The sequence below is a fragment of the Pseudonaja textilis genome, chromosome 1 (genome assembly GCF_049901715.1).
Source record: "Pseudonaja textilis isolate UNSWEBS1 chromosome 1, rPseTex1.2, whole genome shotgun sequence".
NCBI classification, from domain to species: Eukaryota; Metazoa; Chordata; class Lepidosauria; order Squamata; family Elapidae; genus Pseudonaja; species Pseudonaja textilis.
The window spans coordinates 106,425,728-106,453,693 of NC_141990.1; the positions used below are offsets into that span (position 1 = coordinate 106,425,728).

A 27,966-nucleotide genomic window follows, 5' to 3' on the forward strand; every position below is an offset into this window, starting at 1 on the left:
TCCATACAGGAAACACGACTAAATGAGATAAATCATGAAATGGTATATGGACTCTCATGCTTGAGCAGAGGGTTGGAATAGAAGACTTCCAAGGTCCCTTGCAACTCTGTTACTCCATGATTCTGTGAAATCTACCTAATTGTAAGGCTACATTAACAGAGCAAGTCTGAAGGTACAAATTTCGCGCTGCCACTTTTAACCCTTTGACAGTTGGGCAGGTCTTTCCCAAGTTTCGTTCCCTGTTAAAACAATTGTAGGCTCCCCCCTCTCGTCTCAGGCAGCACCCTTTTCTCTTGTCTCCAAGGTTGCAGATTTGAGTTTAGCTACTCTAAAGGGACATCATAGCAGTATTCCAGTATTTGAAAGGCTGCCACAGAGAGGATGGGGGTCAACTTATTTTCCAAAGCACCAGAGGGCAGGACAAGAAACAGTGGAAGGACACTAATCAAGGAGGGAAGGAACCTGGAATTAAGGAGAAACTTCCTAACAGTGAGAACAATTAACCAGTAGCTTGCAGTTAGAAGCTGTGGGAAGTTTTTAAGAAGAGACTGGACAGTCACTAGTCTGAAATGGTATAGGGTCTCCTGCTTGTGCAGGGAGTTGGATTAAGACCTCTAGCTCTATCCTGTTTGAAGTCATGTCATCCACACATTCCATTTCATTTGGAGAGACTTCTTTTGGACTTGTTTGAATACTGTGTGTGCTTCAAGCTCACCCACGTTTGTCTTCGGTTTATGGGTATAATGGGAATGCTTAAATAGTATTCCTTAACTGGAATTGAACAAACTTTCAGCTTTCAAAGCACAACGATCAGTGTTAGTTCCATTTTAGCTGCAAATTGCTGTCCTCTGCAATCTGTAGAATAGGTTACTTGTATACATGGGTAGAAATTATTGTATAAAATTGGAGCTTTCTTCTAGGCTTCTTCTACTCTTCTAAAACAAACAGTAAACTTCCAGAGTTCCCAATGAAAAAAGTTGAGTTTCACCCCAACTGCTTTTCCAATTTATTATATTGATGTCCTTTTTCAACTCACTTTTGCAGTTATTTTCTATATTACAAAATACACAAAAATTACCAGTATTTTTCCATTATCTTTTGCACCAGACAAATTTGAAATACAGATTCATGCAGGGACACAGAGCTATCTAATAAATGCTTATGGTAATCTGGTTTAAAACCGGTACCAGAAGGTTGCAGTTTTGATACCTCAAGGTATTAAAAAGGTAAAATAAATATCCCAACGTATTGAAGTCGGTTCTTTTTGCTTACAGAATAGAACAAAAGATCTGCAATCCTCTAGTTAGAATAAATATATGAAAATCTTATTTAATTAAAACATTTTAAAAATATAATTTTATTCAGAAGCCTTACAAAATGCATTATTGTATATATATATTTCTAGTTTAGAGTAAATCATTATATAAAGCTATATCCAGTAACAAGTTAAATATGCTGAACAGGCTTGTGTAAAATGAGAGTTGGAGTATTTAAGTAATTACCTTCTGTCATTTATGTTTTTATCATTGGCTTAATGCTCTGTTGTTTGGATGCCACACATGCAACACAGAACTGATTACAACACATCCCACAGATGCTAAGACTCATAGTTATGCTTAGAATTAAACGGAGAGACTACTAGCTAATGTACATGGAAAGCTGGCATGTGGTGATTTACTTGGCAAATTAGAAACTCATCCTTATCTGCAAATGATTGAGCGCTCCATGCAAATTTGGGCTGGAACCTGGGGGGGATACAGCTGTGTCCCAGTTTTCGAAATGATTTTAAATCACAACCCAGTCTTTTTAGTTCTCTGATCCTTTCCCGTATCTAAAGCAAGATCAGAACATGAATAAACTAGTACTATTTTCGTTAAAAGAAGACCCTGAAAGTTAATGTTGGAATTTAATGAGAAACTCTGAAATATAAATATAAAGAGTGGGGTGGAGGGAGGGAGAGATTCTGATCCTTTCACATTTGGACATAACTGGCAGTGGAGGGGGGGGAATGTTTAAAAGAGTTGATTATTATGCAATATTTTCAATCAGTACATCAAAATTGATTTGCAATGTTTAATTTGTAAGAACAAATGAAGGAAGCACAGGTATACAGATTAAGGCACGACTGTTCTACAAAGGAAACTTGGAAGCATTGAGGAAAGCAGAATAATGAGGAACAGGGGTGTCAGACTCGTGGCATCAGTGTCGTCACATGACATATCTGGACTCCCCCACTCCCCTTCGTTAAACCAGGCATGGCAGTGGCCAGTGCACGGCTCATCCGGCCGGCGGGCTGGGAGTTTGACAGCCCTGCTGAAGAATGAAAGAAAATGGAACTGATGTAAGTTGCAGAAGTCTGATCCAAAGTGAGGAACAGAGAGAGAAAATTGGGAGGACAGGCACAAAATATGTCACAAAGGAGAGGCTACTAGCATGGAGCAACTGGGTACATGATGGAGGTGTGGGAAAACCAGGAGGGTAAGACTTGGATAAGGCAGGGAGAAAAAAAATTCTGTCCAAGAGGAGGAAAGGAAAAAAACGGAATCTCATTTTGAGACAGGTAATTCTGTTATGCTTTTATGACTAAACACTCTTTCAAGAAATCCAGTTTGGTAGAAGACAATTCTGCTTCCCTTTGAATCCAGCTGTCACAATCCTATTTCATGCCTTGATTTGAAGCCAGCAGATGCAAATTGCATTACAAATGCAGCAAGACATGGAGAAACATTAATTATGGCATTATAAAACGTGCTAATATGGTAGTATCCAAAAAGCACTACCACGTTACTGCATAAAACTGGAAAAAAAAACACCAGAAATTACATGAGTGGCAATAAACCAAATGCTTAATATAACATTAAAATCTGATGAAATTATACTGCTAACACAAATGGATAAAATGAAAGAAGATAGCAGCACTTTGTACAAAAATAATGATAAAATCCTCCAAGAATAGCATTAGGACAAAATAACTCGCTCAACAACACTTGAGAAATACAGAAACCGATGAAAGTGCAAGTGATAAGCTGTAACTTGTTTTTCCTTCTGAAAGAAAATAAAATCCTATTATTATGGATACTACTGAAGAAGCATCTTGCAATAAGTAGCCATAGATCCTATTTAAGTTCATTTATTATAAAAATACTACATGCTAGGAAAAAAACAAGCTGGAATATACTTGGTGTCCGAGGAATTTTAAAATTTTGCGGTGAGCGCATTTTTCCTCCCCAAAAGATCAAAATAATATATATTTATAATTTATATTTATAATTAATATATATTTAATTTTATTTAATTTATAGTATTTAATTTTTTGAGTAAGAATACCAGACAACTTTGGCTACTTGTTTTTTTCATAGTAATATTGCATTGACTTTGCCACTGTCAGACCTTCTGCATTTTTGTATCTTATGCATATATGTATTTTTCACCAAAAATCATGTGTGTTGAAAAAGGTTACAGTGATGGCCATTGAAAGACCAGTTTATTTTAAATCACAACCGTGTCATTTTATTTATCTGATCCTTTCCAGAATCTAAAGCAAGATCAGAGCATGAATAAACTAGTGCTATTTTCATTAAAAGAGACACTGAAAGTCAATGTTGGAATTTAATGAGAAAAATCTATCTATGTAGTTGCTGAGGGCTCATTGATTTGATGGCACACAATCAATTTTTTTTTTTTTTTTTGTGGGGACAGGAATCTAAAGATTGCTATTTTCCTCCTTCTCCAGTGGACAGTTCTGGAGGATAACATACTAGATATAAAACAGTCTTGTATGTTATCAAATGTTTCAGAATGGCTCCACGTTCCAGCGTTCATGATTTTGCAAAAGTACTACATTTCCTAAGTGAAAAAAAAACCTCTCTTGTACTGAATGTATGAAATTGTAGGTTGTCAAATTACAAAGAATGTCCTAGACAGTGTTGTATAAAATCTGAAAGTTGGCATGACTGTATATAAAGCACTTTAATAATACTATTACTGATATAACGAATATATTTTATATTTAGAGATAATTGCTGCAGGCAGCCAGTCTCCAAAACCTAATATTAATTCTTTTTATAAACCTGCCTAATAACCACCTGATTCAAGAATTATCAGCTGTATAAAAATACAGAAATCAACTGACCAAAATGTAAATTATTTTTGTCAAAAAAAAAAAATCTTGTTTATTTAACTGCCCACCTCCTTCATAGAGGAGCTTTAGTTGTTATTTTCCCTTTCTTCATAATTAATATTCAGTGAATATTTCTTGACTAGATGCACACAGAGCTACTACATTATCACCTTCTGGATTTCATAATACAGTACAGTTTTCCAAGCAAAGCTTTTAAAAGTCATGGCTGTTTCAAGATCATCAGCAATGTTTTTCTCTAAGAAAATATTCTGACTCTTTGAGAAGCCTGAAGGAAGTTTATTAGTTTTAACATTCCTCTGTTACAGAAGATTTTCTGGACCTGAGAATAAGATCTTTGACAGACCCAGACAGCTCCTGGAGTTCTTTCCAGATTGCTTCTGTGTTTTCTTCTGTGTTCAAGGTGCTCTCAACTGAATCATCATCACCTTGCCCAATCTTCTTGTTTTGACTTATCAGTTGCTTCACTACTAATCCTTGGTACTTGACAAGAAGAGAATGCTGATCCTAGAAAGAAAGAAATTAAAAAGTGGCTTTTATGAGCGCTAATTAGATGTTACAAATGAAATAGACAAAAATAAACTCAAAAATCTAGAGAAACAAGATGGATCAAAGGAAATGATAAGAGTTCCAATCCTGCCTTAAAGTATGGAAGCCAGCTGGAGGACTTTGGGCCACTCCCTTTCTCTGAGACAATCCATTTTAAGGGCTGTTTTTGTGGGGAAAATGGGAAGTGGGAAAATTATGTATGCTTTCCCGAGATGCACAAAATGAAAGTGGAATAAAAAATCTAACAAATTAAATAATGCTTTCTGAACAGGATGATAACATTGGGATCAAGGCAACAGAGAAATGTACAGTTCTGTACACTGTGTCATGTTTTAGTTCTTTTATGAAGAATATGTCAGATCCAGAAATGTAAAGTAACAGCTGCATCAAAAGTCTAATTTGTTAACCCAGAGTTATTTAAGTTTCATTTCCTTGCAGACTTAAAATATTTTGCTAAAATATGGTAATAGAAATACAAACCATTACAAAACAATTCTATACATCCACATAAAATCAAGGCCCATCAAATTCAATGGATCTTTTCCAATAAATGAGCATAGCAGTGCCCACGAGTGGTGCAATTTAAGGGTCAGGCAGCATTGAATCCCTTATCATATCCCAAACTCCATCATTTTCTACTGGTCAGGTAAGAAATCCTGCATGTTTGTGGGAAAGTTGTTGTTTTATTATCCCAGGCTAGCAGGGTTTATGTTACAAAACCAGACTCTTTGAAAGGTCCATGAGATTTTTGATCCAGTGGATCCCAAAAAACTAACTTTCTATTTCTCAATCACTGGAACTCTTGTCACAGCAGTCTCCTTCCTAAGACTTCTCTACTTCATTTTAATTCTGCCTGTCCTTCAAAAATAGTGGTTTGCCAATGTACTGTAAATCATTAAAAATGGTTTAATGAATGTCAGTATATGTCTTTCTTTTGCCCCCTCCACCCCTATTGCAGATGCAGAATGGACACTTGTGAGAAGGCCCAAGACTATAATAGTAATATTGATTATCAAGAGGCCAGGTTCAATATGGAGATTCAATTGCAAACTGTAGATGAACTTAGAGGAGAAGCAACCACAAAAATGTAGTAGAGCTGGAATGCAGAAACGAAGCACCAAAGCTGATGGAATGAAAAGGCACTGGCTCAAATGTTATGTCTGAAAAGACATGAAGCCAGTCAGCTACAAAATAGGTTCAAAAAAGAAAAAGGCCTTCAATCCTAGGATGTGAGCTTCAGCACTGCTTGTGAAAGGAAACTGACCAGGAAGGAAACAAGAAGTGTTGGAATCTAGACGTGACTTCTTCCAATACCCTAGACCAGGGGTGTCAAAGTTACGTCATGGCGGCATCATGTGACGTATCGGGACTTTCCCCCCCTTTGCTAAATGGGCATGGGCGTGACCAAGCACATTATGCATCCGGTTCAAGGCCGGGAGTTTGACAGCCCTGCCCTAGATTCTGGCCAATAGAGTTGTAGGGGCAGATTGTGAGTATGGTGTGTTTGGGGAGCTCTGCTTTAATAAGCAAACTCTCAATTACTGGAAGAACCATTTAACATTCATTCACTGGAAACTTTAACGACCGATTTGTGGTTGCATAAAACTCATGAGCCTGCTGAATTACATATGGTTTCCAACAAATTAACCCCCATACACCAGGACTGGGCGAAATTCTTTTCTTAACCCCCTGTACTCTTTGATTAGGCAAAACCAGAGTCAAAAACACAACCGTCCCTCTTGTCAGCGAATGAAGTATATTAGGTCTACAAGTGGGACATAGGAATATAAAATAATCTCCTGGTTTTCAGTGAAAATACCTCTGGGATCTTTGTACTTAAGAAAGTAATTATCTGTGGCACGCATCTTCCTGGTGCATGGAGCATGGAATGGGTTGAGAACTGAAACAGCAAGACTGATGTCAGATGGAGAATAAGAGCTGGATCTTCTGCGACTTTCAGATGTTCAATCAGAGCTTGTCTATGCTGAAACAGGATTTGTCTAAGAAATTAAACAGGAAGAAAGTTATTTTTTAATCAACTAAATTATGTTTAGATTTATCATAATGTTCAACACATTTGCAAAATAATGTGTTAAAAAACATAAAACTATGGGCTTGGAAGAGAATTCTCTTGGGAGCCCATACGCATATTAAATACTGCTCTATCTAATTATTCACCTACCAATAAGATTGAAAATATTTCAATTATATCTAATTTTGGACTCCTATACTATAACCTTTAAATACAATAGCAGATAATAAACATTTAAGAATCTAACAGGTCTTCACTAGATCAATAATATAAAATAACTCAAATTCTCTATCCAGAAAACATTTACAGACAAATCTGGTGTCATGAGCAAAGCTGGAAATCATCATTAGATTAATTTCCACTTTTCTTTCTTTCTTTTCTTTTCTTTTCCTCCTTTCCTTTCTCTTTCTTTCTTTCTTTCTTTCTTTCTTTCTTTCTTTCTTTCTTTCTTTCTCTTTCTTTCCTTTCTTTCTTTTTTTCTTTTCTCTCTCCCTCTCCCTCCCTCTCTGATATTTTTAATTTCATTTCCCCCCACAATGTATGTTCTTAGTTAAAAAGCAAACAACAAACAACAAAAACCCTTGCTCTTCTAGTACAATTGGTCAGTCCATGTCCGAACCTCCTGATCTGCTTATGGGCTTTTTAAACTATTCCCTGGGAACTAGATGAATGCCTTTCAGAGTGGAAGTCTTTCCAGCTGGCATATAAACCTGTCCAAATGTCACAGCCTTGACTGTACGGTTTTATGGACAACAATACAGAAGGAAGTTGCTATTGCCTTCTTCCAGACTTGAATTTTAAGCTTTTTTTCTGTGATATCAGTTTACTTTCTTCAGCCAGAACGTGACCAACTAACCCCTGTGCTATCGATTAGACTTAGTATTCATGCTTCCCTTTCTATTTTATTGGCAAGGGTGATTCTACACAGAACTTGAACTCTCAGACTCATATGAATTACTATAGTATCTTCACCACAACAAGATGGTAATCTTCCATCACCCCCAAATTAACAGTTACCTTTCTTTCTTCTTATCTCCCTTTTTCACCATAATATCACAAGCCTCTGCAGCAGCATCAAGACAACAAACAAATTCTTCCAAAGTCTTTTAAAAATATAGAAACAAACTTATTATTCATCAGTTCAAGTTGCAGCAGTTTTTCTAACAAAAATATTATTTTCTAGACATATAAAAAGAGTAAAGCAATGAGTCGTCAGAAAGGGGAAAAGAGAGAGAAAAGACCCTTCATCTATCGAAGCAAGGATGTTTACACAGCGGTATGTACCACAGATAAGACTGTAGTATATCTAGATGAGATATAGGATAAACATTTGAGAGATCAGATGTAATAGTCAGATAAATGAAATACAATTTAAATATAGGATTTTGGATAGGTTCAGTTAATTGAAAAGTAATTCCATTCCTGAATCTAATCACTGACTGTGAGGATATATCTTTTACAAGTGCTCTACCATTTTCTCTCTTTACCCATTACACTGCGTAAGAATAGTTCTAGCACAATGTGTCACTTAAGAAAAAAAACTAAACACAATTCTTATATCAAGGTATGGCATAGATCAAATGAGAACTATCCACAATTCATATAGATTTCAATCAAAAGCAAAACAGTACATTTAAAAACTAATCTGACATTTTAACTGATCAAAATGTAATTAACGTTTCCTATTCCTATTAGGAAATTTTATCATTTTATAACTTTCTTCCTCCAAATAGACATGAAAACTAAATTTTATAATGTTGATGTCCCTATCTTCATCTCCATTTTGATTTCTGTTCAGATAAAATGTCATTTCCCCCCCAAACTGACTGGTACTAACCCAATAGTGATTAATCAAGAGTGGTTCAGACTTAACATCTACATATTTCAAAATGTCATTAAGCTAATAAGTAATTAACAATATCCTTCAACAAAACTGATTACAAAACAAATTTATAATTAACTTGGAACTTACCTTGCCATTCAGAGAAATATGGAGCTTTGTTAAAGGACCTCTCATCTCTTCAGATAATGTACTTAAAATTTTTTTCCTCATCTATTTAAGAAGAATATAACATGTTAAAGATAATGTGAGGTTTCAGGGTCTCATTTATTTCTGAAAATGCTTAAATATTTCACAATTATCAATATATTCTAAAAACTGTCTTTTGTGTGTGTGTGCGCTCCCGTGTGTGTGTGTAATTTATTAGCCCAAATCTATCTCTTCCTTATTTTTACAAATAAGGAAAGAATTGGATGGTAATGTCCTAAATAATTTTATTACTTGTGTACTAGTCTGGGAAACAGACAGGAAATATTGAAAATTTTATCCATAGCTACTTATCTGAGGGGAAGGAAGATACCTAACTCACAGCTACTTAATTCTAAATGATACAATGCTTGGCTTAACTTTTTCTAGTTTAGATTATTTCTACATATTTAAGATACACTTGAAGAGTGTTTCAACTGCAATTAGAACACAATGTAACACAACTGATGCCTTTCAATGTGTCTCTTGTTGATCCTACTACACAGGTTTCATCATAATTGTACTGCTGCTAAGTTGTTTCTGTGCAGTGTTAAAGGTGATGGTTATTCCTACAAATTGCTAAATAGTTTAAGACCAGGATATCTGAAATATCACCCATTCTTCTATAAACTTGCCATTTTTTTTCTTCTTCAGTCACTAAGTCATATTCAATTCTTCACGACACCATGGACCATAGCATGCTAGGGGCCCCTGTCCACCACTGTCCTTACACTACTTGTGTGATGTTTTCAGCAGGCTGCTGGAAATATTCTTTTCATTTTAATTATTGTACAATAATTTCAAATGCATTTCTTCTAATGTTCTCTCTTAAAGGCTTCAAGTTCCCCCATTCATCTTTTTTTTTGAAAATCAATTTAAGTAATCAACTGGAGATGCTAAATTTTGGTGTGTTTTGGAAGATTATGGAGGCCATAATCAAACACAGTAAAATGTGATACCTGTCAAGATTTTTAAATTAATTGTAAATGTGTAGATTTCTTGCACAGCTTGGGAACCCCATTCATTCTTTTAAGAAACCAAGACACTACAGAAAATTGCATTGTTCTACCTCAGTTGTAATGGCGGTATAGTCATCAGCTGCCATCATTACATCAGCAGCAAGGAAGTTGAAAATAAGATTAGTGATATCTGTACAAACTGTCTTCAGCATGTGTTTGGCAATGTTATTTTGTGCCTCATCTGTAAAATAACATTTCTATTATTAAAATGCTAGTTTAAAATCAGCACATTACATAAGAAATGTCCACAATCTAAGTTCAGCATAATATATATATATATTAAATGGCATATATATATGGATTAAATATATATATGGATTAAATGGCAAAATAGAAATCTCAAAATAAAAAAAGAACAGATTTCTTGACATAGTTATCCCTTTGTACCCAGTAAACTTTCTTTGGGTTACACTGTGAAACTCTGTGCCCAGCTGCTTTTGTTACTAAAATATAACATCAAAGAACATGAAAAGCTTGCTGGAAATGTCAAATATTTCAAATTGGATCATCCTGCTTCTAGTAGACAAAACAATAATCCATACTATGTAAATCACAAATTATAGAATCAATAAAGATCAACACAAAAGTATTGTAGAGATGAAGCAGCAGAGAAGACCAGAAAAAACAATGAGCCGAAGTATAGCAGAAAATTGTCTAAGACAATTGAAGGAGAAGTATAATCAACCAGCTGGAAATTAAAACAGTCAGCAAACAATAAAAAAGGGTTCATGTGAAACAAAGAGATAAAAAAAAACCTGGGAACAAAAAAGTGGAGGGAGGGAGAGAGGGAGGGAGGGAGGGAGAGGGAGAGGGAGAGGAGGAGAGAGAGAGAGAGAGAGAGAGACTGTATTATGATACAATTTACCAACTTCTTAGCAAACCATGGGAACCCGACCACAAGTTTTTTTACTTCAAAATTATGTTTGAACCAAACCACTATAATCATATTCAAAAAAATATTCTTAAAACAAACTGACTTATCAAGACCTGAGCCAGCCTCACTCACTGTAACTACCTAAGTTTTTCTGATCTATCTGTTGTTTAGCTCAATTGTTATTCTTCCAGTTCTCCATAATCAATAATTCTCTGCTCTAAGAACAAAATGCTTATTTATTATGTTGTTATGAGATCTCTTTATCTCACCTGTAAAATGTTTTGCTCCTTTTTCAAATAACCGGATATTGTTATACAAATTGGAAACTTCTTCCTGCAAATCCTTAATGGTCCTTTTTCTGCTAGCTCCAGAATAAGAAGTTGAAGACAAGAATACTGAACGCAACACTTCCTGATAGTTCTTTGTTAAGGGCCTAAAGTATAGGGAGAAACAGAACACAGGGTGATAATTAGCAGAAACCAAACATTGGTCCAAAATTGATAGACTGTCAAAACAGAATAGCCTGGTCTTGAATCAGAGAACTGCTGATGTCAGGCTGACCTTCACATCTGTCAGTACAGAAGAGTGAATGGCTTCCAGTAAAGATAGGAAAGGGAAGGACCCCATATTAGATGGCAGAATGCCCAGGCACGAAAAAGAATTAGCCCTGCAGTACTTTGTGTTTTATTGGCCTTGTTAAAATTAATTTTCCCAGTGGGTTTAATAGGCAGACTGAATGAACTTGAGGGATAGGAGGAAGAGTGGCTATCAAGATAATGATCAGATTAAAAAAAAACATTGAATCTGGGGGGGAATGTAACCTGGAAAAAAAAAATCTCAGACATGTTCTCACAAAGATAAAGGAAGGAGGAAACAATTTAACAATTTAAATTCAAACTATTTACAAGTCAATAAAACAAGATTCAAGAAAGAAGTTTCCATTTTTTTAGGGGCATTAATGCCTCACAAAGCAGGAACATTTTCACTCATCTGCTGGAGGTGCTTGAAGGAATGAACACCTGGTTTGTGGAAGATTTCAGGTCATGATCCATAAGGGAATTTAAGAAAGCACAGACTCTCTCCATTCTTGCACTGTGAAATTGCAACCAACCTACAAGCTCTAGATAAAGGTAATGATTACAAAACAATCAGAATACACTTGCAGATCAAACCAGAGACTATTTTTAGTCCATGGTGATTATATTTGTATTTCTATCCTTCTAACCAAGATAAGCATCTTCTTAACTCTTATTGTATTTACAAAGGTTTCACAAATATTAGTATCTGTGACTTAGAAAAAATTAGCAATACACAACTGCTGTCAGAGTGAGAACAGAATATTCCCTTTATTGGGAATGATTCTATGCATCTATTGTACATCTATGTGCATGTATGAAAAATTATGAAAGATGCAGGGATTTATCTCTTTGGAAAAAACAAACATTACAATGACCCATACCTGAGTAATATTACAACTACCTGCAGCTGTAGTTTCATTTGTTAAAATATTTTAAAATGTTTCTGCCCTTTCAAGTTCTATGTATTCCTTACAAAATGAAATGCTGGGTTTCTGTTTGGCCGGTTGTGAGCAATACAGGCGCAGGCATCCATTTCTAACTCCAGCAATGACAAAAATCCCACTGAGATTTTAGTATGCAAACTCTTGCCATTCTTGCACTGTGACATTGCCACCAAGTATGTAAGGAATGGAATGTGTGCCTCAATGCAGATTTTGTCACTTGACCTCTGGGTGCTTTGTGTACAAGAGACGCAGTTTAATATTTTCTCAGGATAAATGATTGCAGCTACCTGATTAGATGACCAGCAAGTTCTGTGATGAGCTCTTGAGGACAGTCCCTTATGTGCTTTTTTAAAACATCCTCAATTTCTTCTTGCGACATAAAATGGATCTCAAGTTGCTTGCTCCTACCTGTCGTAATATGACAAACATTTCTAATTGACTTAACAGATCCTGATAGAAGAAACTACTAGATCTTTACAGTAAAAGCTAGTGCAAAATAAAGTTATCTTAATATCAAAGATTATTCTACAATGCAGGAAAATATCAGGTGCTGAGCACTGCTCCAAAATTATTCTGAATTATAGATGTGTCCATATCACAAATCTAAGCTTTGTTTCTTATAAAGTTATGATAAATTGAATTCAAAACACAGATAGGTGCGTTACTTAACCAGACTTGGCTGATCTTGAAAAGCTAAGCATTGCCAAGTCTACTAAATACTAATCTACAGAAAATTTAGGAACTATAGTTGTAGGCTGGACTAGGAAACTGAGAAACATCCCAGAAAATTCATAGCAAACCAGTTCTGAACAGCTGCCACAAAAAACTACATGGATGTGAACGTAAAGTCATCAGGACATAGGTGTTACTCAAAATCTTTAATTATTTAATCCAGGAAAACAATCAATGAGAGAGCCTTAATAAAATTGATTTTCTACCTCAAACTACTAGCTTAAATGATCCATCACTGTTATTTGGTGTAAATAATGTGCTCTGGTGTTGGGGTTGGGCAAGGCATTTGATTAAATGCTTCACAACATACAAAGTGTAAATGATTCACCTCTCCTTGAGTTATTAAAGCAGACCCTTTCTTTAAACGCTCTGCATAGCACGAGATGTAACAATCTCATGTAATTCTTTAAGATAAAAAGTAATTAAAAATTAAAGTCGCTAAAGAGTTGTATTTGGGATTTCTTGTACATGTTCATTTCATTACTATTTGAGATAGATCTATTCAAGAAGTATCATTTCCACATTGCCCTAATACTTCAAGCCACTTTTTAAAGAATTATCTATAAAAATCATCATCATACTAATATATTAAACTCTCTAATGAGGGTATAATAATATACAGACACATTTTTGTAGACATGCATTTTATGATAAATTCAAGCATGTACAAATAAAATGAAACACAAAATAGACTTAAAAAACTACAAGAGGTGGCAAATCAGAGCAAGCACTACTTACTTGTGCTACTTGCTTGTGCCTCGTCATCACTATCGGCATCTTTTCTTGCCTTCTTTTTTGTTTTTTTAGTTTTGATTTCTCTAGCATTTCCACCACCACTATCTTTCACCCTTCCAGTGCCCTCTGGTGGAAAAACAATATAGTTACCATTGGCCCTACGAATGTGTCAAGTCATATTCATAGCACACATTCATAGATCATCATCTATTTTCATAAACATAATGAAATGGAACTGATATCCTTGTAAAAAACGAACAGGAAAAAATAGTAGTCCTGAATTTATAAAAGTATGTACGGAGTCAGTAAAAAGCAATGAATTAAAGAGCACTAGGAGCACAATAGTTAAATATTTATTCTAATTTTTCTCTTCATCCATATAAATATATGTAGAACTGGTTGCAAAATGCAACTTCTATGTAAATCAAACAGTTATTAGGAAAAAGAAAGCAACATCTATAGCAAGACTTCAACTATACATTTGCTTAGCAATGAAAGAAAACACATTTAAATTTCCAATACTGGAATTAAAATAACACCGTTTTTCCAAAGAGGGGAAATGATTATTGTATGTAATTTAAACAGAACAATGTCTTGTAGTATTTTTCATATAAAATGGCTTCAATTCACCAGCCAAAACATTTTAGCTATAAGCTATATTCAAGTGCTTTAGATGTATGCCCCACTAAATAGTTGTAAGCTGAAAAATTAGAGCGACATTGTTATTGAGGCTTAAATTTTTTATATTAAAGCATTTTTACAAAGAAATGCCTGAATAAAGTGCCTTCTTCAAAAAAACGCTTTGTGTTTGTTCCTCCACAGTTATTGTTATTGGAGAACAAAACTGTCTTTTAGCTATCTATCCCATGATAAATATCACTTAACAGAAGGACCATCATACAATCACAAGTTTGACTGATTTTCATGCAATCCACACTAGTAGAATTCTTGTAATTTTTTCAATGGGACTTTCTTCTCCTTCCTCCCATCATAAGTTTCCATTGCCTGTAATCCCTATTCCAGAAGACTCACAAATTTTATGAATGAGGGCTGAGAGAGGAATAAAATGCTTTTGAAGGCAGGTCCCAGAAAAGTCAGAGGGCTTTAACTCTGAGTAAACATGTACCATGCTACTATCTCCTCAGCAGCATAATGGACTACATGTAGCATGGACTACAAGGGGTCCTTGGTACTCTCTGACCTTGGTTGCTTTCTTGAAGACATTTCATTACTCAAACTATTACCTGACCTGCCTAAATTAGATCATCATCCCAAATTCTAGCTAAAACCCAGCCACCCTAGGCAACAGCAGAAGGGAAACCACTATTCCTCCCGTTGGTCAGCTTCAGGAAAAAGGAAATAGGAAAGATAACAAGTCAACTACAAAAGGCAAGATAGCTTCCAACCACCACACCGAAGAGCACAAAACACTTGGAACACTTCTCTTCAGAAAAAAAAAATGGAGCTTGTCCAAATCTAAAACAATACCATTCAATTTCTTACCATGTCCAGAACAGAGTATCTAAAACTCAAAATTTCAGTTGGAGCCCAGATTGTCTGAGATGAGTACAAACTATTTTGGATACCCATGATTATGTCCCACTTGTTTACCTATGGCTTTCTTCCTTCTTTCATCCTTTTTGTCTTTTCTGCTCAAAAATGTGTTTTCTATAAGAGCAGAGTGTTTCAAGTCCTCTTCTGTGATTAAATGAACCGGATCATTTTTCATTTCCTGAAATGAATATCATATCAAATTAGGTAAGTAATATTAGGAATTCCTATGGGTTGTCAAGATTTTCAGTTTATCTTCCCATCAGCTTAGTATTAGCCTGAAACCCAAAGAAGTTTGGAGCAGTATGAGATCAATCATGGAAGGTCCCAATATCATCTCATTTAAATTCTAGACCCTGAACTAAATATAGAACCTGTGATTCAATTGAAGCTAAATCTAGAAAATTATATAATGTGGAAACGGTTTGGATATGAGATCCTATGTGGGCAATCTGCAGTTCAAATATACCCTCCATGTCCTAAAAACTGAAAGCTAAGCCAGGCAGCAGTTCTAGTTATAAGAATGTGTATCTCTAGTCTTGTCCAGAGATAGGGAAATTAAAGAATGGTCAGGACAAGTCCTTCAGAAGATGTTTTCCAAATCATCTCTTTCTGAACAGCTGTTCATTTGTCCGTTTGAATGTGTATGATCAGCCATTTTGCTTTGTGTTTCTGATTTTTTTTTAAAAATCCTGCCTATATATTTCTGCAGACACAGAAATCATTGTTCCCTCTTTGTTGTACTTGGTTTATCTGTAACGTTGCCTCAAGTCCATCAGTTGAGACAACTGGGAAGAGACCCAGTGGTAAAGTATTGTGTCTTTGCATACCCAGTAAAGAATAAACAGGGAAAGGCCAAAGCTTTATATCAATTATCTAATACATTTCCCAGGTTATCTGGCTATCTTCAGAAAGACAATACTGAACTAGATATTCTTTTCTCTAATGGGGAATGATTATTATATTTTGATGACTGATACAAGTTCAATAAGCTCTACGAAAGTAACATATGTTTCAGATCCAAGTTCAGTACTATTATCTTGGACAGTATGTACTGCATTATGTCAGGCTTTGTTAGGAAACATTTAATCTTACTATCTTTCGCTTTAGATGGCTATTTTTCCTGCAGATAAATTTTACACTTTATACCCTAATGCTTCACAAAATTGCTTACAGTATGTATCTTGGTTGTAATTTTGCTTAGGCTATTCTCTTAGAAATTATAAATTAGGCAAGCAATCTTCTCCAAGGTTTGTTTTGAAATGTTACGCTCAGTAAACCAACCTTTTCAGCTTTCTGATGCATAAGATCACTAAACAAATCAGCACAGCTGCTGATAAATTTCTCACTGACTACATTAGTGTCACCAAAGACCAAGGCTGAAGGTTGCTTATTGAAGGATCTCATCACTTGCTGAAGCAACATGCTGGCATCTTCTACAGATAATGAACTTGGAAGAAGAGGCTACGACAATAAAACAAAAACGGTCACATTCAAGCTTACATTTATTGGTTAATGAACCATCTAAAATATTTCAAGAAATCAAGAAGGAAGTAAACACTTCACAGTGTGTGCAAAAGATATTTACATTTCAAAACACTATAACAAAAGCTTCATACTTTCATAGTATTTTGAAATTTATTTCAAAATATCCTCATGTTATTGTTATAATGTATACGCAGTCGTTTGTAAATTTTATATATGACAGTAAACCTGGCACAGAATTTATCAATGTAAAGTTCAGTTTCATAAAAGAAACTAACCTTATTCAAAACTTTACATCTCCAACTATTGATATGAAAATATGAACATGATGCCTGATAGCATCATGGCATCATGGTTGTAAGAATATACATCTGGATGAATTAGGTTGGCAGAATTAAGCTAACTGTGATATCGATGTTCTTGTGTTATATCTATAGTAATTTGAATAGGTATATTTGTATAGAAGAATGCATAAAAAGAAACCACCAAGATTTTAACAGTGAGCACGCTTGTAATATAAATAAAGGTAAGGAAAGGAGCAGACAAACACAAATTGTATTAAAATATAAGTTAAGATATTATAACTCAAAGGTTACATTCTGTAGAATTTGGTTGCAGGAAGTTGATTTCAAGCAATAATTCTATTAGGATGGGGATGCGTATTAATATATGTCTAGTAAGTCTTGCTACAGGGAAGTGAAGAAATTACTACTGCAGCTCCATTCTAATAGCTCCAGACATACAGTAAAATTCAACAGTCATCTATAGCAGCAAAATGGTGTTGTGTTTTTAAACAAACTCCTGCAATAAGCTGGATGAAGTAGTTCAAGCAGGCATTAAAAACTGTGTCAATTATAAGTTACTATTGAGCATAAGCAAGGTACATTATTAATTTAGGAATCCTAATCTCATTCAGGTCTCTGTGTAACAATGGACTTTAATTTTACCCCTAGATTCATTCAAAGACATTTAATATCAAGTGCTTTCTAAAGAGCTGATGAAACAGATATCAGATTTCAGCCTTCAAAGAAATCTGATAGAATTTCAAAATAAATACATTCTTCTCCCCAACTGAATCAAGGAGCAATACAAGTATGTCATTGATATTATATAGATGGCCATATTAAGAAATAAATCTGTTCATTCAAAATTCATAAGAAAATAGCACTTCAAACAGCACTATGTTTTGTTGCTCAGGTTAAATATTGTTTTGCTATAAGATAATCTTTGAAATTAAACCAGTAATACTTTTCAAATTAGAATAAATGATTGTCGAAGGATTTTCAACAGTCTAAAACTGGGAGAGGCTGTACTTCTAGAATTCACACTATTTCAATCTGTCACAATTAGATATACATTGTTATATTACAGAATTACATACAAATGCAGGTACAAGATATCATATCTCATATTATGATTGGAAGTACTCTGTAAGATTTAATTCAAGATTCTTTCTCAGCTCTTCCCGCATATATTTGGGATTGAATGTGGGATTTTCTACAGAAAACATATGTCACTGAAAGCTAGATCTTATTTCTCAACAATAAAAATAATTGAAAGTTAGAAAAAAGGAAAACCATACCATAATATCCACCCACAGACCAGAACTGATAGCTTCATCCACAGATGCCTCCACCTGATCTAAAATTTCACGACCAACACAAGATGCTTTCAGAAACAAAATTGGCAAAGACTTGTATCTTTTCTTTATGTAGCTCACAGGATCAGGGATGCCAAGTCTTGACAATGCATCGAATTCTACAAAATGATACAAGGTCTTTTACAATGATATACAAAGTATTTAGGATGGGGATGGGGTGGGGGCAGATATTTACTTCTCAGTGGATTCTAGACCCTTCTTTATATATTGATTGTGGGTTTTACTCTGAGCTTACCTAAAAGCCTGTTATCTTCAATTTATTTTATTTATTTCTGCAATGTATATGGCATTAAATTCCTAAAAGGCTCTGAGCCACTTTTATTAATACAAAAGGTAATAGAAAAATAAATTATCAAAAGCAGTATCAAACAGCTCCCTAGTCATCAAAACATCAAGAAAAACGGTACTAAGAGCAAATAACATCTACTTGCAAACAGGGGACCCTGCTATACGGCCACCCCAATTTTTTTCCAGAACATCCCAGTCTTAGAAGCTTTCTTATGCCCAAAGGCTGTTTTGACCACTGAACTGTGGCCAAAGCAGTCTCAGCTCTATTCCAAAGATGAAGGGAAGTTCTATCCATAGAGCCTTCTACAACTCAAGACTGCCATCAGCTTTCTCCCCCACAATAAACTCATTATTAGTTCCTATAGGGTAAATGAGGAGGTAAATAAGAAAGCAATGTATTATTTTTCTAAGCCAGAAACTGCTTCTAGAATGGGCTTTGGTGGAACTATAAAAACATTTTTCCATTCTTTCTACTTTATAGATGAAAAAGGAACGTACTGCTCCATTTCTGGGAATGTAATAATTGGTTATTATAACTCCTCATTCAGGAATCATAGGCACACTTCTAGTCCCAAGTATGCGCTTTCTTTCTTTTCCGTAACAATTAATGGTCAAAATCCCCTACAGGAGAACATAAAAGAGCAATTGTAAAAACTCCTGTTTAGTGATGCTAACCTTTTAAGAATTCATGTTTTCCCTAGTTACTGCTGTTCTTTTCTTCGTCATACAAATGCACGCAAGGATGATAAGAACTGACAAGTGTACACACATGTGTATAAACAATCTCTAGAATATACAATACTTCTCTTAAACATTTTTTTTTAAAAAAGGGTTGATCAAAAGGATTTTGTTACCTAAATAACCATTTTGCTTGAAAAATGAATCTACCCAATTACTCTGAGTTCTGGCGTAAATGTCAGGGATAAACACAGCTTTATCTTGCCTTCCACCAACCACTGTGCCTTTCAGACATCCAGAATTAATAAGTTCTTCAAGCAAAGCTGAGGAAAGAAATGAAGTATCCGCAGCATTAGAAAAGATTTACAAAGAAATAATGAAAGCAAATTTAGCTGCAATAATAAAGTATGTACCCATACATTTCAGGAACAGAGCTGGCAGAACATAGTAAGTAGTTAAGGATATTTAATGGTCCACACCTGGGTTTTTTTTTTGTAAATTAAAAAGATTAAGATAGGATTCGCTTAGTTTCCAGTATGATTTGTAATTTGGAAGCATGAAAGTTTGGGTCAAGGTGAGTTTTCATGTGTAAACATTGTTTTTGCTTTACAAATCCCATCTGTCTCTTATAACGGTGATCACAACTTAAATTCAAATGATTAAAAAGTGAAATGGAGAAGTGCTTCTAGGCATGTTCCTGGCCTTAGATTAGATGACAGTGTATTTTTATATACCTTGCCACTTACTCTTACATCATCAGTGGGGCATTTTCTACGGGTTTAGTCCAGTTCTGCATCAGCAATAAATTCAGCCGTAAAAAAACAAACATGGCAATTCATACACATTTGTGTGCACATTTTTGGGAATATTCTTTTCTAATATGCATAGATTTGCTGGCAGTAATTTGCTGATTTGCAAATTTATAGACAATTTATGTAAAAAAAAAAATAGAACATCAGTAACAACCAGGTCTTAAAAAATGAGAAGCACAGAGAATATCAGCAAGATTTCTAAAGCAAGTAGTTGCAGATCTTTCTCACTATTGCAATACTTAAACTCCAAGAACAATTAAGACTGGAGTGAAGAGAAAGGTTATGATATGTGTTTTCTTGTGTTTTTGATCCCCTTGCTCAGAAAGAGTCTGGATTCTGGGAAGCAGTTATTTGCACCAGGCTTCAGCTTGTTGACATAAAATCCCTAGAAACTTTCATTGTAACATCTATTATTTTAATAAAAATAGCTTTCATAGCAACATGTTTTCTAACAGGGTTATTTTTAATTTAGACAATAATTTCTTTCTGAGAAAAGCACTCTCTGGTACTAAAAACAACAACCTGTTGAGTGGGCTAAGAAACTGGCTCCAAAACAAATTATGATTACATTTTATGGACTTCAATGGATCTATTTTAAATGGGTACACATCTGAATCCAGTTCACTGCAATACACTATTGATAGCATGGCTGTTCTGTTTTTTGTCAAGGGCAAACTATAAAGGAGTTGAATGGCCAGAACAAAATGCTTTGGGCTCCTTTAGGGATAATAGAAAGTAACATGTGAATAAGGCTGAAATAGTTGAATGATGACCAAGGCTCCTTCCTAGAATAAGGGAAAAACAGCTACACACTTTTTCCAATCTCTGCACTGTAGTACAGGCAATTACAGGTAGTCCTCGACTTATGACCACAATTGAGCCCCAAATTACTGTTATTAAGTGAGACATTTGTTAAGAGAGTTTTCCCCCATTCTACAACCTTTCTTGCCACAGTTATTAAGTGAATCACTGCAATTGTTAAGTTAGTGACACGGTTGTTAAGGGAATCTGGCTTCCCCATTGATTTTGCTTATCAGGAAGCTGCAAAAGATAATCACATGACCTTGTGATATGGCAACGGTCATAAGGATGAACCAGTTGCCAAGCATCTGAATTCTGATTACATGACCATGGGGCTCCTACAAAGGTCGTTAAGTGTGAAAAATGGTCATCAGTCACTTTTTTCATTGCTGTGATAACTTTGAGTGATCATTAAATGAACTGCTGTAAGTTGAGACTACCTATACCTTTACAGAGTTATAGCCTTCTTCTTTTCTGAGGCCTTTTTAGACGAATGAATGATTTTAGTTGGTTTTTAAACTGATTCTTTTATTGTTATTGTTGACCAGCAGTTGCTTTATTTTAATTGTGAGTACACAGGATATAAACTGAAATAATAAGAAACTTTAATATGTTGCCATGTACGGTCAGATTCACAGAGTCAGATTCACTGGACTTTCTAGCTTACGATCACCTAATGACAGGTAGGGGATCTCCAGTTTCAGGCACCAATCTTTTCTAGATCTGCCTAGAAATGCCAGATATTGAACTATAGAGTGAAAACTACTGTTTGTATACGATCAGCTATCATGATGATGTCGACATGTATCAAACAAGCCACTTTCATAACAAGTTCTCTGCTATAGTCAATCTGGAAACCTAGAATAATTAGATCAGACCCAATTCTATGGGTTTTTTTTTTTAAAAAAATCAACAGATCCCTGGCAAAACAAATCTGACACTGTGCTAAGACAAATTCATACGTGGTTTCAGGCTTCCAAGTATTATCAAGTGGAAAGAATGATTTCAACAGGATTGAAAATTTAAGCATGGAGAAATTAAATGAAGGCAACCAAGAAGAACAACAAGATCGTTTACAGCAACCAATTTATTTATTTAATATGCCATTTTAGTCGTCTGATTCTAAGAGGCTTACAACACATGAGATAAAACATTAATAAAAGTACACCCACTTGTAAAACCAATAATAATAATAAACAAAAAGGTAAAAATCTATAAATACATGCATATCAAATTAGGTCAAATTCTCTCTTGAAGATAACTGTTTTCATTATCATTCAATGCCATTAGTAAGGGCACTTAACTTGGGGTAAGCTATTGCAGAGGGAGGGAGTCATTCTGATAGACCCGTACTTACTTCTGGCTAGTTATTTGGAACATCTCCTTATTAGACTGCATGAATCGAACAAATTGTATATGATGACAGTCAAGGTAACAAGGGCCCAAGCCTGCTGGCAACTAAATTGGATACAGAAGTGAACTGGCAGCCAGTTAAACAGATGTTGTCTTGCTAAACTGACGAATGCACATCAATATGTAAGCTATTGCTTACTGTAGCAATTGTAGCCTCTTAATCATTTTCAAAGGTAGCCCCACCAAAAGTAACTTGTAGTAGTGTAACAAAGTTTGAGCTACCATTTTTTTTTTAAAAAAAGAACAAAACTAGTAAATGTGCTGAAGCTAGTCTTGGCTTTAGCTTCCCTCTGCTAATTCAGCATAACAACCTGGGAATGCACATCACCTCCTTCGGGGGCAATGCTATCCAATCAAAAGTTAAGGGATGAACTATTCCATCACACAAGAAAGTTTCACAAACGAGGTCTTGCTAGAATTGAGTCCTTGTCTGTTTTGTCTCTCACAGCCTCTCATAGCCTCAAGCCACTGAGTCAGGACTTAGATACATTTACTATTCAGTGTGGGACTGACATCTAAAATTTGATATCACAAATGTATTGAGCAACAGCAACCCTGCAACCCTCTGCCAGCGAAAATAGAGCTCGGGAGGGCCGCAGAGGAACCACGGGCTAGTCCCTTGCTGTTTCCAGAGTCGCCCTATGGGCCAAATCTAAGCACCCCAAGGGCTGGATTTGGCCCATGGGCCTTGAGTTTGACACCCCTGATGTATATTTTTAGTAAGTTCAGAGATAAAGTCAAACACTGATGCATTCCACACTGAAGTGCCCTACAGCTCCTTCCCCAACAGTACCAGCTGAGCATTGCCCACTGAAGAAAGAGGAGTACCAATCAGAAACCATGTCTCCAATTCCCAAGCTCTGCAGAGGCCTCAAAAAGTTAATATAGTTGCTTATGGAGATGTAGCAAGAAAATAGATAATGAGCTTGTTATCACTTTGAAATGCCAGTTTTACTAAAATGGAAAATAAAGAAAGCATCTGAACAAAACTCACAGTAAAGCAGATGTTCCTGAAATCCATGTCGAGTGATTAGGTTAATTATTGGTGTAGGTCTAAGAAAGAAGTGACATAAGCATCATGTCAAATACCATGTCACCATGTCCTGAATAACCAGGTATAATCTTCAGTACAGATGAACTGTTTTCTAGAGTTTGCTGTGCTCAATAACTGTTTTTGTTTGTTAGCACTATAATACAATGAAAATGTGTGGAAATTTGGGGAGGATGCGTATCTTACTCCTAAATAACTATGCAGGGATCACCAGTTAGCATCCCCCGTTTTGTTTCTGTTTTTAATGGCCTTCTTTGGCAAATAAATTAATGAATATGAAATGCATTTCCATCTTAGTTTTAAGGCTTTTATAAACTAGAATTTATGACAGAATTTAACTCCAAATTAAACATTTATTTACCGCTTGAATTATTTTAGGTATACCATATCATAATGACAACTCTTGGTACAAATTTGCATGTTAAGGATGTTCTTCAATGTAACAATTCTAAATATTAAGGATCCAAAGTGAGTGGATCTCAATTAAATTAGATATTTTCCATCATATTGCCATTTCAAACTTTCCTTTTTCGGTTTTTGTGCAAGACCACTGTTTCACCTAGCGCTACATACTTAGAATTAGTAAATTTACTCAAAATGTTGCTACTTGTATAATCAATTGTATAAGTCAACAAACAAGTTTTTAGCCTCCAAATGAACTGTCAGGATACACATGGGAAGGTGGAAGCTACCGGGCTCTAGACCATGCATTTTTTGATGGGATTTTATGAATCACCAATGGTCTGGGGAACATGTTTCAAAAATCAATGAAATAAGAGCAAATTGGAATAGAGGTAAAAAAAAATGGATAGCAACAAGAAGCTGTGATGCATGAATGTATCCTTTTTCCGGTCTCCTTTTTTCTCCTCTTTCTTCATGAAGAGTGTAAAAAACAATTCCAGATTTTTCCTATTGCTCTATTTAGATTTTTTGTGTATCTTTTAAAACTTTTTGTAAGATTTTATTAAGAATGTAATTTGCCCAAAGCAACTAACAAGCAGTATCTTGACAGCTTTGGGAACTCATGTAGTTTTGAATGTATTAGAGCAAATATTTTCAGAAACTAAACCAACATTTACTTTTATTGATAATTGAAATGTATACGAAAAGTTATGAGATTAATGGTCTCAGATTTTTTTAAAAAATTGAATACATGTTTTATTGTGTTAAAAATGAGGTATAAAAGAAAAAAATACAGTATAATCTTTCATGCAACTGAATTCCACAATAGATACAGTGCTACCTCAGGATTCATCGTTAATTGGTTCCAGGAAATATGAATACCAAAAACAATGAGTACCAAACAATTTTCCCCCATAATGTAGTGAGTCACAAGGCAGCCGACGTTGACAATTTCTAGCTTGTGTGTTGAGTACCAAACAAATGATGAGGTATATAAGTAAGTGCCATTGCTAGTTTAAAAACTGAATGGCTGATGCTAAGCAAACAACCAACAACTCACTGTCAACTCATAAAATATTTCTATGGTCTTTTAGACCATAGCTTTTCACATTGCACAAATCTAAACTTCATGACAATCTGTGAAGAACAGAAGGCTAAATTATTTTACTTGTACCTTTAAAATACACATTTCATCAAAAACATTTATAAACATATTAAATTACTCATAGCCAACTTTGCATTTTCTTTGACTTACCGGGTAATAGCCCGGAAGAGACCACGAATACGGGCCCGATGTCTTGTGACAAATGTATTAGTGAAAATCACCCCATGGTTTTCCTGATCGAATTGGCCATGAATAATTTTTCCCAAGCGAACAGAAAACACCTAGAATAAAAATATACCAATTAAGAGAAGAATCACATTACGTGGTATTGTGCAGGAGAAATTCTTGTGCAAGAAAATTCTAAGTTCAAAACATGAGTAATATCTAACTTGCACGTTATCTTATTTTTCTTATACATTAATATAAGAAAATGATTCTTTGGCTGAACAATATTTTGTTCATTTTAGAGATTAATTGATCTTGCTAATATGTAATTCAAATGTTAAAGAATGGACCACTATCACTCATTGTCTATTTGTCTTCCTGTCAATTTGCCCTGCTCCTTTCCATTTACTTCTCTTATATGCCAATACACAATGTTTCATATGCCATGAACATCAACAGGTAGGACAATAATTACTGACTGACAACACCCATCATGGCTTGGTTAATGAAAGTTTTTATATAATGTTTCTTATTAAGTTAGGAAAAATGCAACAATGGTATACTTCTAGATAGATTCAGGGGATTGAGAGCGAGCAGTACAGTGTTATGTGGGTACACACCTCCTTTCTCTGGGGTTGATTTCAGATAATGGAATTGAGGGAGGAGAGATCCTACCCCTGGCTCCTAGTGTACAGGGGCCACAGGGATTGGTGCTCTCCCCTCTCCTGTTTTAACATCTAATAAGATTGTGAGGTGAGCTCATCCATATCTATGGGTGAAGTATCATCAGTATGGTGGTGATATCCAATGTATATTTCTGTTCCTGGTCAACTAAGCAATACTATGGACATCTTATCCTGATGTCTGGAGGCTGTGAAGGTCAGGATGGGAACAACAAACTTCAGCTAAAGTCTGGTAAGATTAAGTGGCACTGGATTTTGGGAGGCTCCCGATTCTAGGACTACACCATCTCTGATGCTGGATGGTGCTGCAGTGCCCCAAAGAGGCCTAGTGTGCAGTCTGGGAGTCTTTCTGGATTCTCAAGTCAGGGAAGTCATGGCAAGGAGTGCTTTTGCCTAATTTCATACTATGTATTAATTGTACCTGTTCCTGGATCAATGGGCCCTATTCATGCCCTGGTCACCTCCCGGTTTGATTATTGCAATGCACTTTACATGGGGCTGCGGCTGCCCATGAAGAGTATCTATAAATTTTAGCTGGTGCAAAATGCAGTGGCATAAGCAGTTATAAGTGTCTCTGGTAGAGCACTGCTGCATGAGCTGCATTGGTTACCGGTTTGCTTCTGAGTTCAATTCAAGGTGTTGTAGGGATCTTTAAAACCCTAGATAGCATAGGACTGGTTACTTGAGGGACTGCCTTTCCCAATTTCATTTATCCACCCCACCAGATCTATCAGAATGGATACGTTATAGATTCTACTATCTAGGGAGGTACATTTGGTGGGCCCTAAGGCAGAGGGCCTTTTCTGCTGTGGCCCCCCCACACTGTCAAATCTCCTCCTCCTTCTAAGCTTTCAAAAGTCTCTTAAGACCTGGTTATGCCAGAGGGGCCTGAGGCAGATGAACTAGTGAGGTGCACTATGAATATCCCTTTATCTATTGTTTTTAGCAGTTTTATGGTTTTTTAAAAAACTGTTTTTAATATTTGTTAATAATGATTTTATATTTTATTGTTTTGTTGCATGCCATCCAGAGCCACTTGCTTGTGAGATGGACAATTATATAAAATAGATAAATTAATACTGTTGCCTACATCCCACCAACCACACAATATAAGCAACACATTAGCACAATCTCAGAATTCTACTTTTGTTTTATAGAGAATTTCATCAAAACAATCATATAATTGGTACTTAGCTTCTTTTCATAATTTAAAAGCTACCTTACTTCCTGGTTACTAAGCAAGCAGTTGCCAAGGAATTGGACACAACCCTAACCCTAACAATGTGGCAGAAAGAACTTAAGGAAAGCTGTGCATATGAGATCAGTTATGATTTAAATCTCAAGAGAAAATAGTGTTATCACATTACATTTAGGATATATCTGGCAATCAAAATAGATACCAAAGTGAAACAGTTTCAGTGAAAAAAGTAATTTTCAGATGAATTACCTGCTTCAAGAAGTCTCCTGGAAGGTCATACGTCTTGCACAAGTCAGATATTTTCACTTGGCCACATTCCTGCAACTTGTCATTTATTTCTTCTGCTATGTGATCTAAATAATTTCTGATATGACATGAAAAATCAGTATTGGTGTAATGTTTCAAATGTAGCTATTAAATATACATCATATCAGTATTTGGTTTAGGAGCAGTACTTATAAAACAGAAAAGATATAGCTGTATAGTGCCTGACTATAAAACTTCCAAGGAACAGAGTCATTTTACTCAAATAAAAGCTTCTGTCAAGTCCATATTTTCAGGGAGCTGATGAAGCAACAATTTCACGGTTTATGGAACATTATGCTACCATACCTCTGGATCTCTGTTTCTTTGCTGGATTTTAAGAGAGCTTGAGAAAGGTTACTTTGTGCCTGTCTCTGGTAGAGGCTATTGTTTTGAATGTTGTTTTTGCTTACTATTTTCAATCTATTGTCTTTTCTTGTAAGAAGTCCAAAACCAGTGTGTAACAGAATACAACTCACACAAGTCTTTATAACTGAAAAATGGAAACAGATATATAAATAGCTATTTCTTTGTTCTTGTTATTCTATGACTTCCATGTAGTTTATAAAATTTGGTACTTCTTTCTGCAAAAATCCCAAGCTCCAAATAGTATAATGTAACTTAAAAGGGAATTTTTGTATGTATTAAGATTTTTGAAAATTTCTTTGTCTCTTTTAGTAGTCCCCAAAGACGGACTACTTGTTACTGCTCTCATTCACCTTCATTTTAGATATTAGACATAAA

The 27,966-nt window shown here is 35.3% G+C and overlaps 1 protein-coding gene across 1 annotated transcript in view; it reads right to left on the bottom strand.

Annotated features, from left to right (window-relative positions):
* Nucleotides 1-4,396: 4,396 nt before the first annotated feature.
* UFL1 (UFM1 specific ligase 1) overlaps nt 4,397-27,966 on the bottom strand; it is a 29,198-nt gene continuing 5,628 nt past the window's right edge. Inside the window, exons 5-19 of the mRNA XM_026726697.2 lie at nt 27,169-27,283; nt 25,024-25,154; nt 23,310-23,368; nt 19,466-19,612; nt 18,246-18,421; nt 16,463-16,642; nt 15,239-15,359; nt 13,631-13,753; nt 12,448-12,568; nt 10,908-11,071; nt 9,815-9,945; nt 8,692-8,772; nt 7,737-7,822; nt 6,507-6,687; nt 4,397-4,645 (exon numbers count right to left, since the gene is read on the bottom strand). Coding sequence (XP_026582482.2) covers nt 4,427-4,645; nt 6,507-6,687; nt 7,737-7,822; nt 8,692-8,772; nt 9,815-9,945; nt 10,908-11,071; nt 12,448-12,568; nt 13,631-13,753; nt 15,239-15,359; nt 16,463-16,642; nt 18,246-18,421; nt 19,466-19,612; nt 23,310-23,368; nt 25,024-25,154; nt 27,169-27,283 — 2,035 coding nt within the window. The 3' untranslated portion in view covers nt 4,397-4,426. The remainder of the gene's footprint in view (nt 4,646-6,506; nt 6,688-7,736; nt 7,823-8,691; nt 8,773-9,814; nt 9,946-10,907; nt 11,072-12,447; nt 12,569-13,630; nt 13,754-15,238; nt 15,360-16,462; nt 16,643-18,245; nt 18,422-19,465; nt 19,613-23,309; nt 23,369-25,023; nt 25,155-27,168; nt 27,284-27,966) is intronic.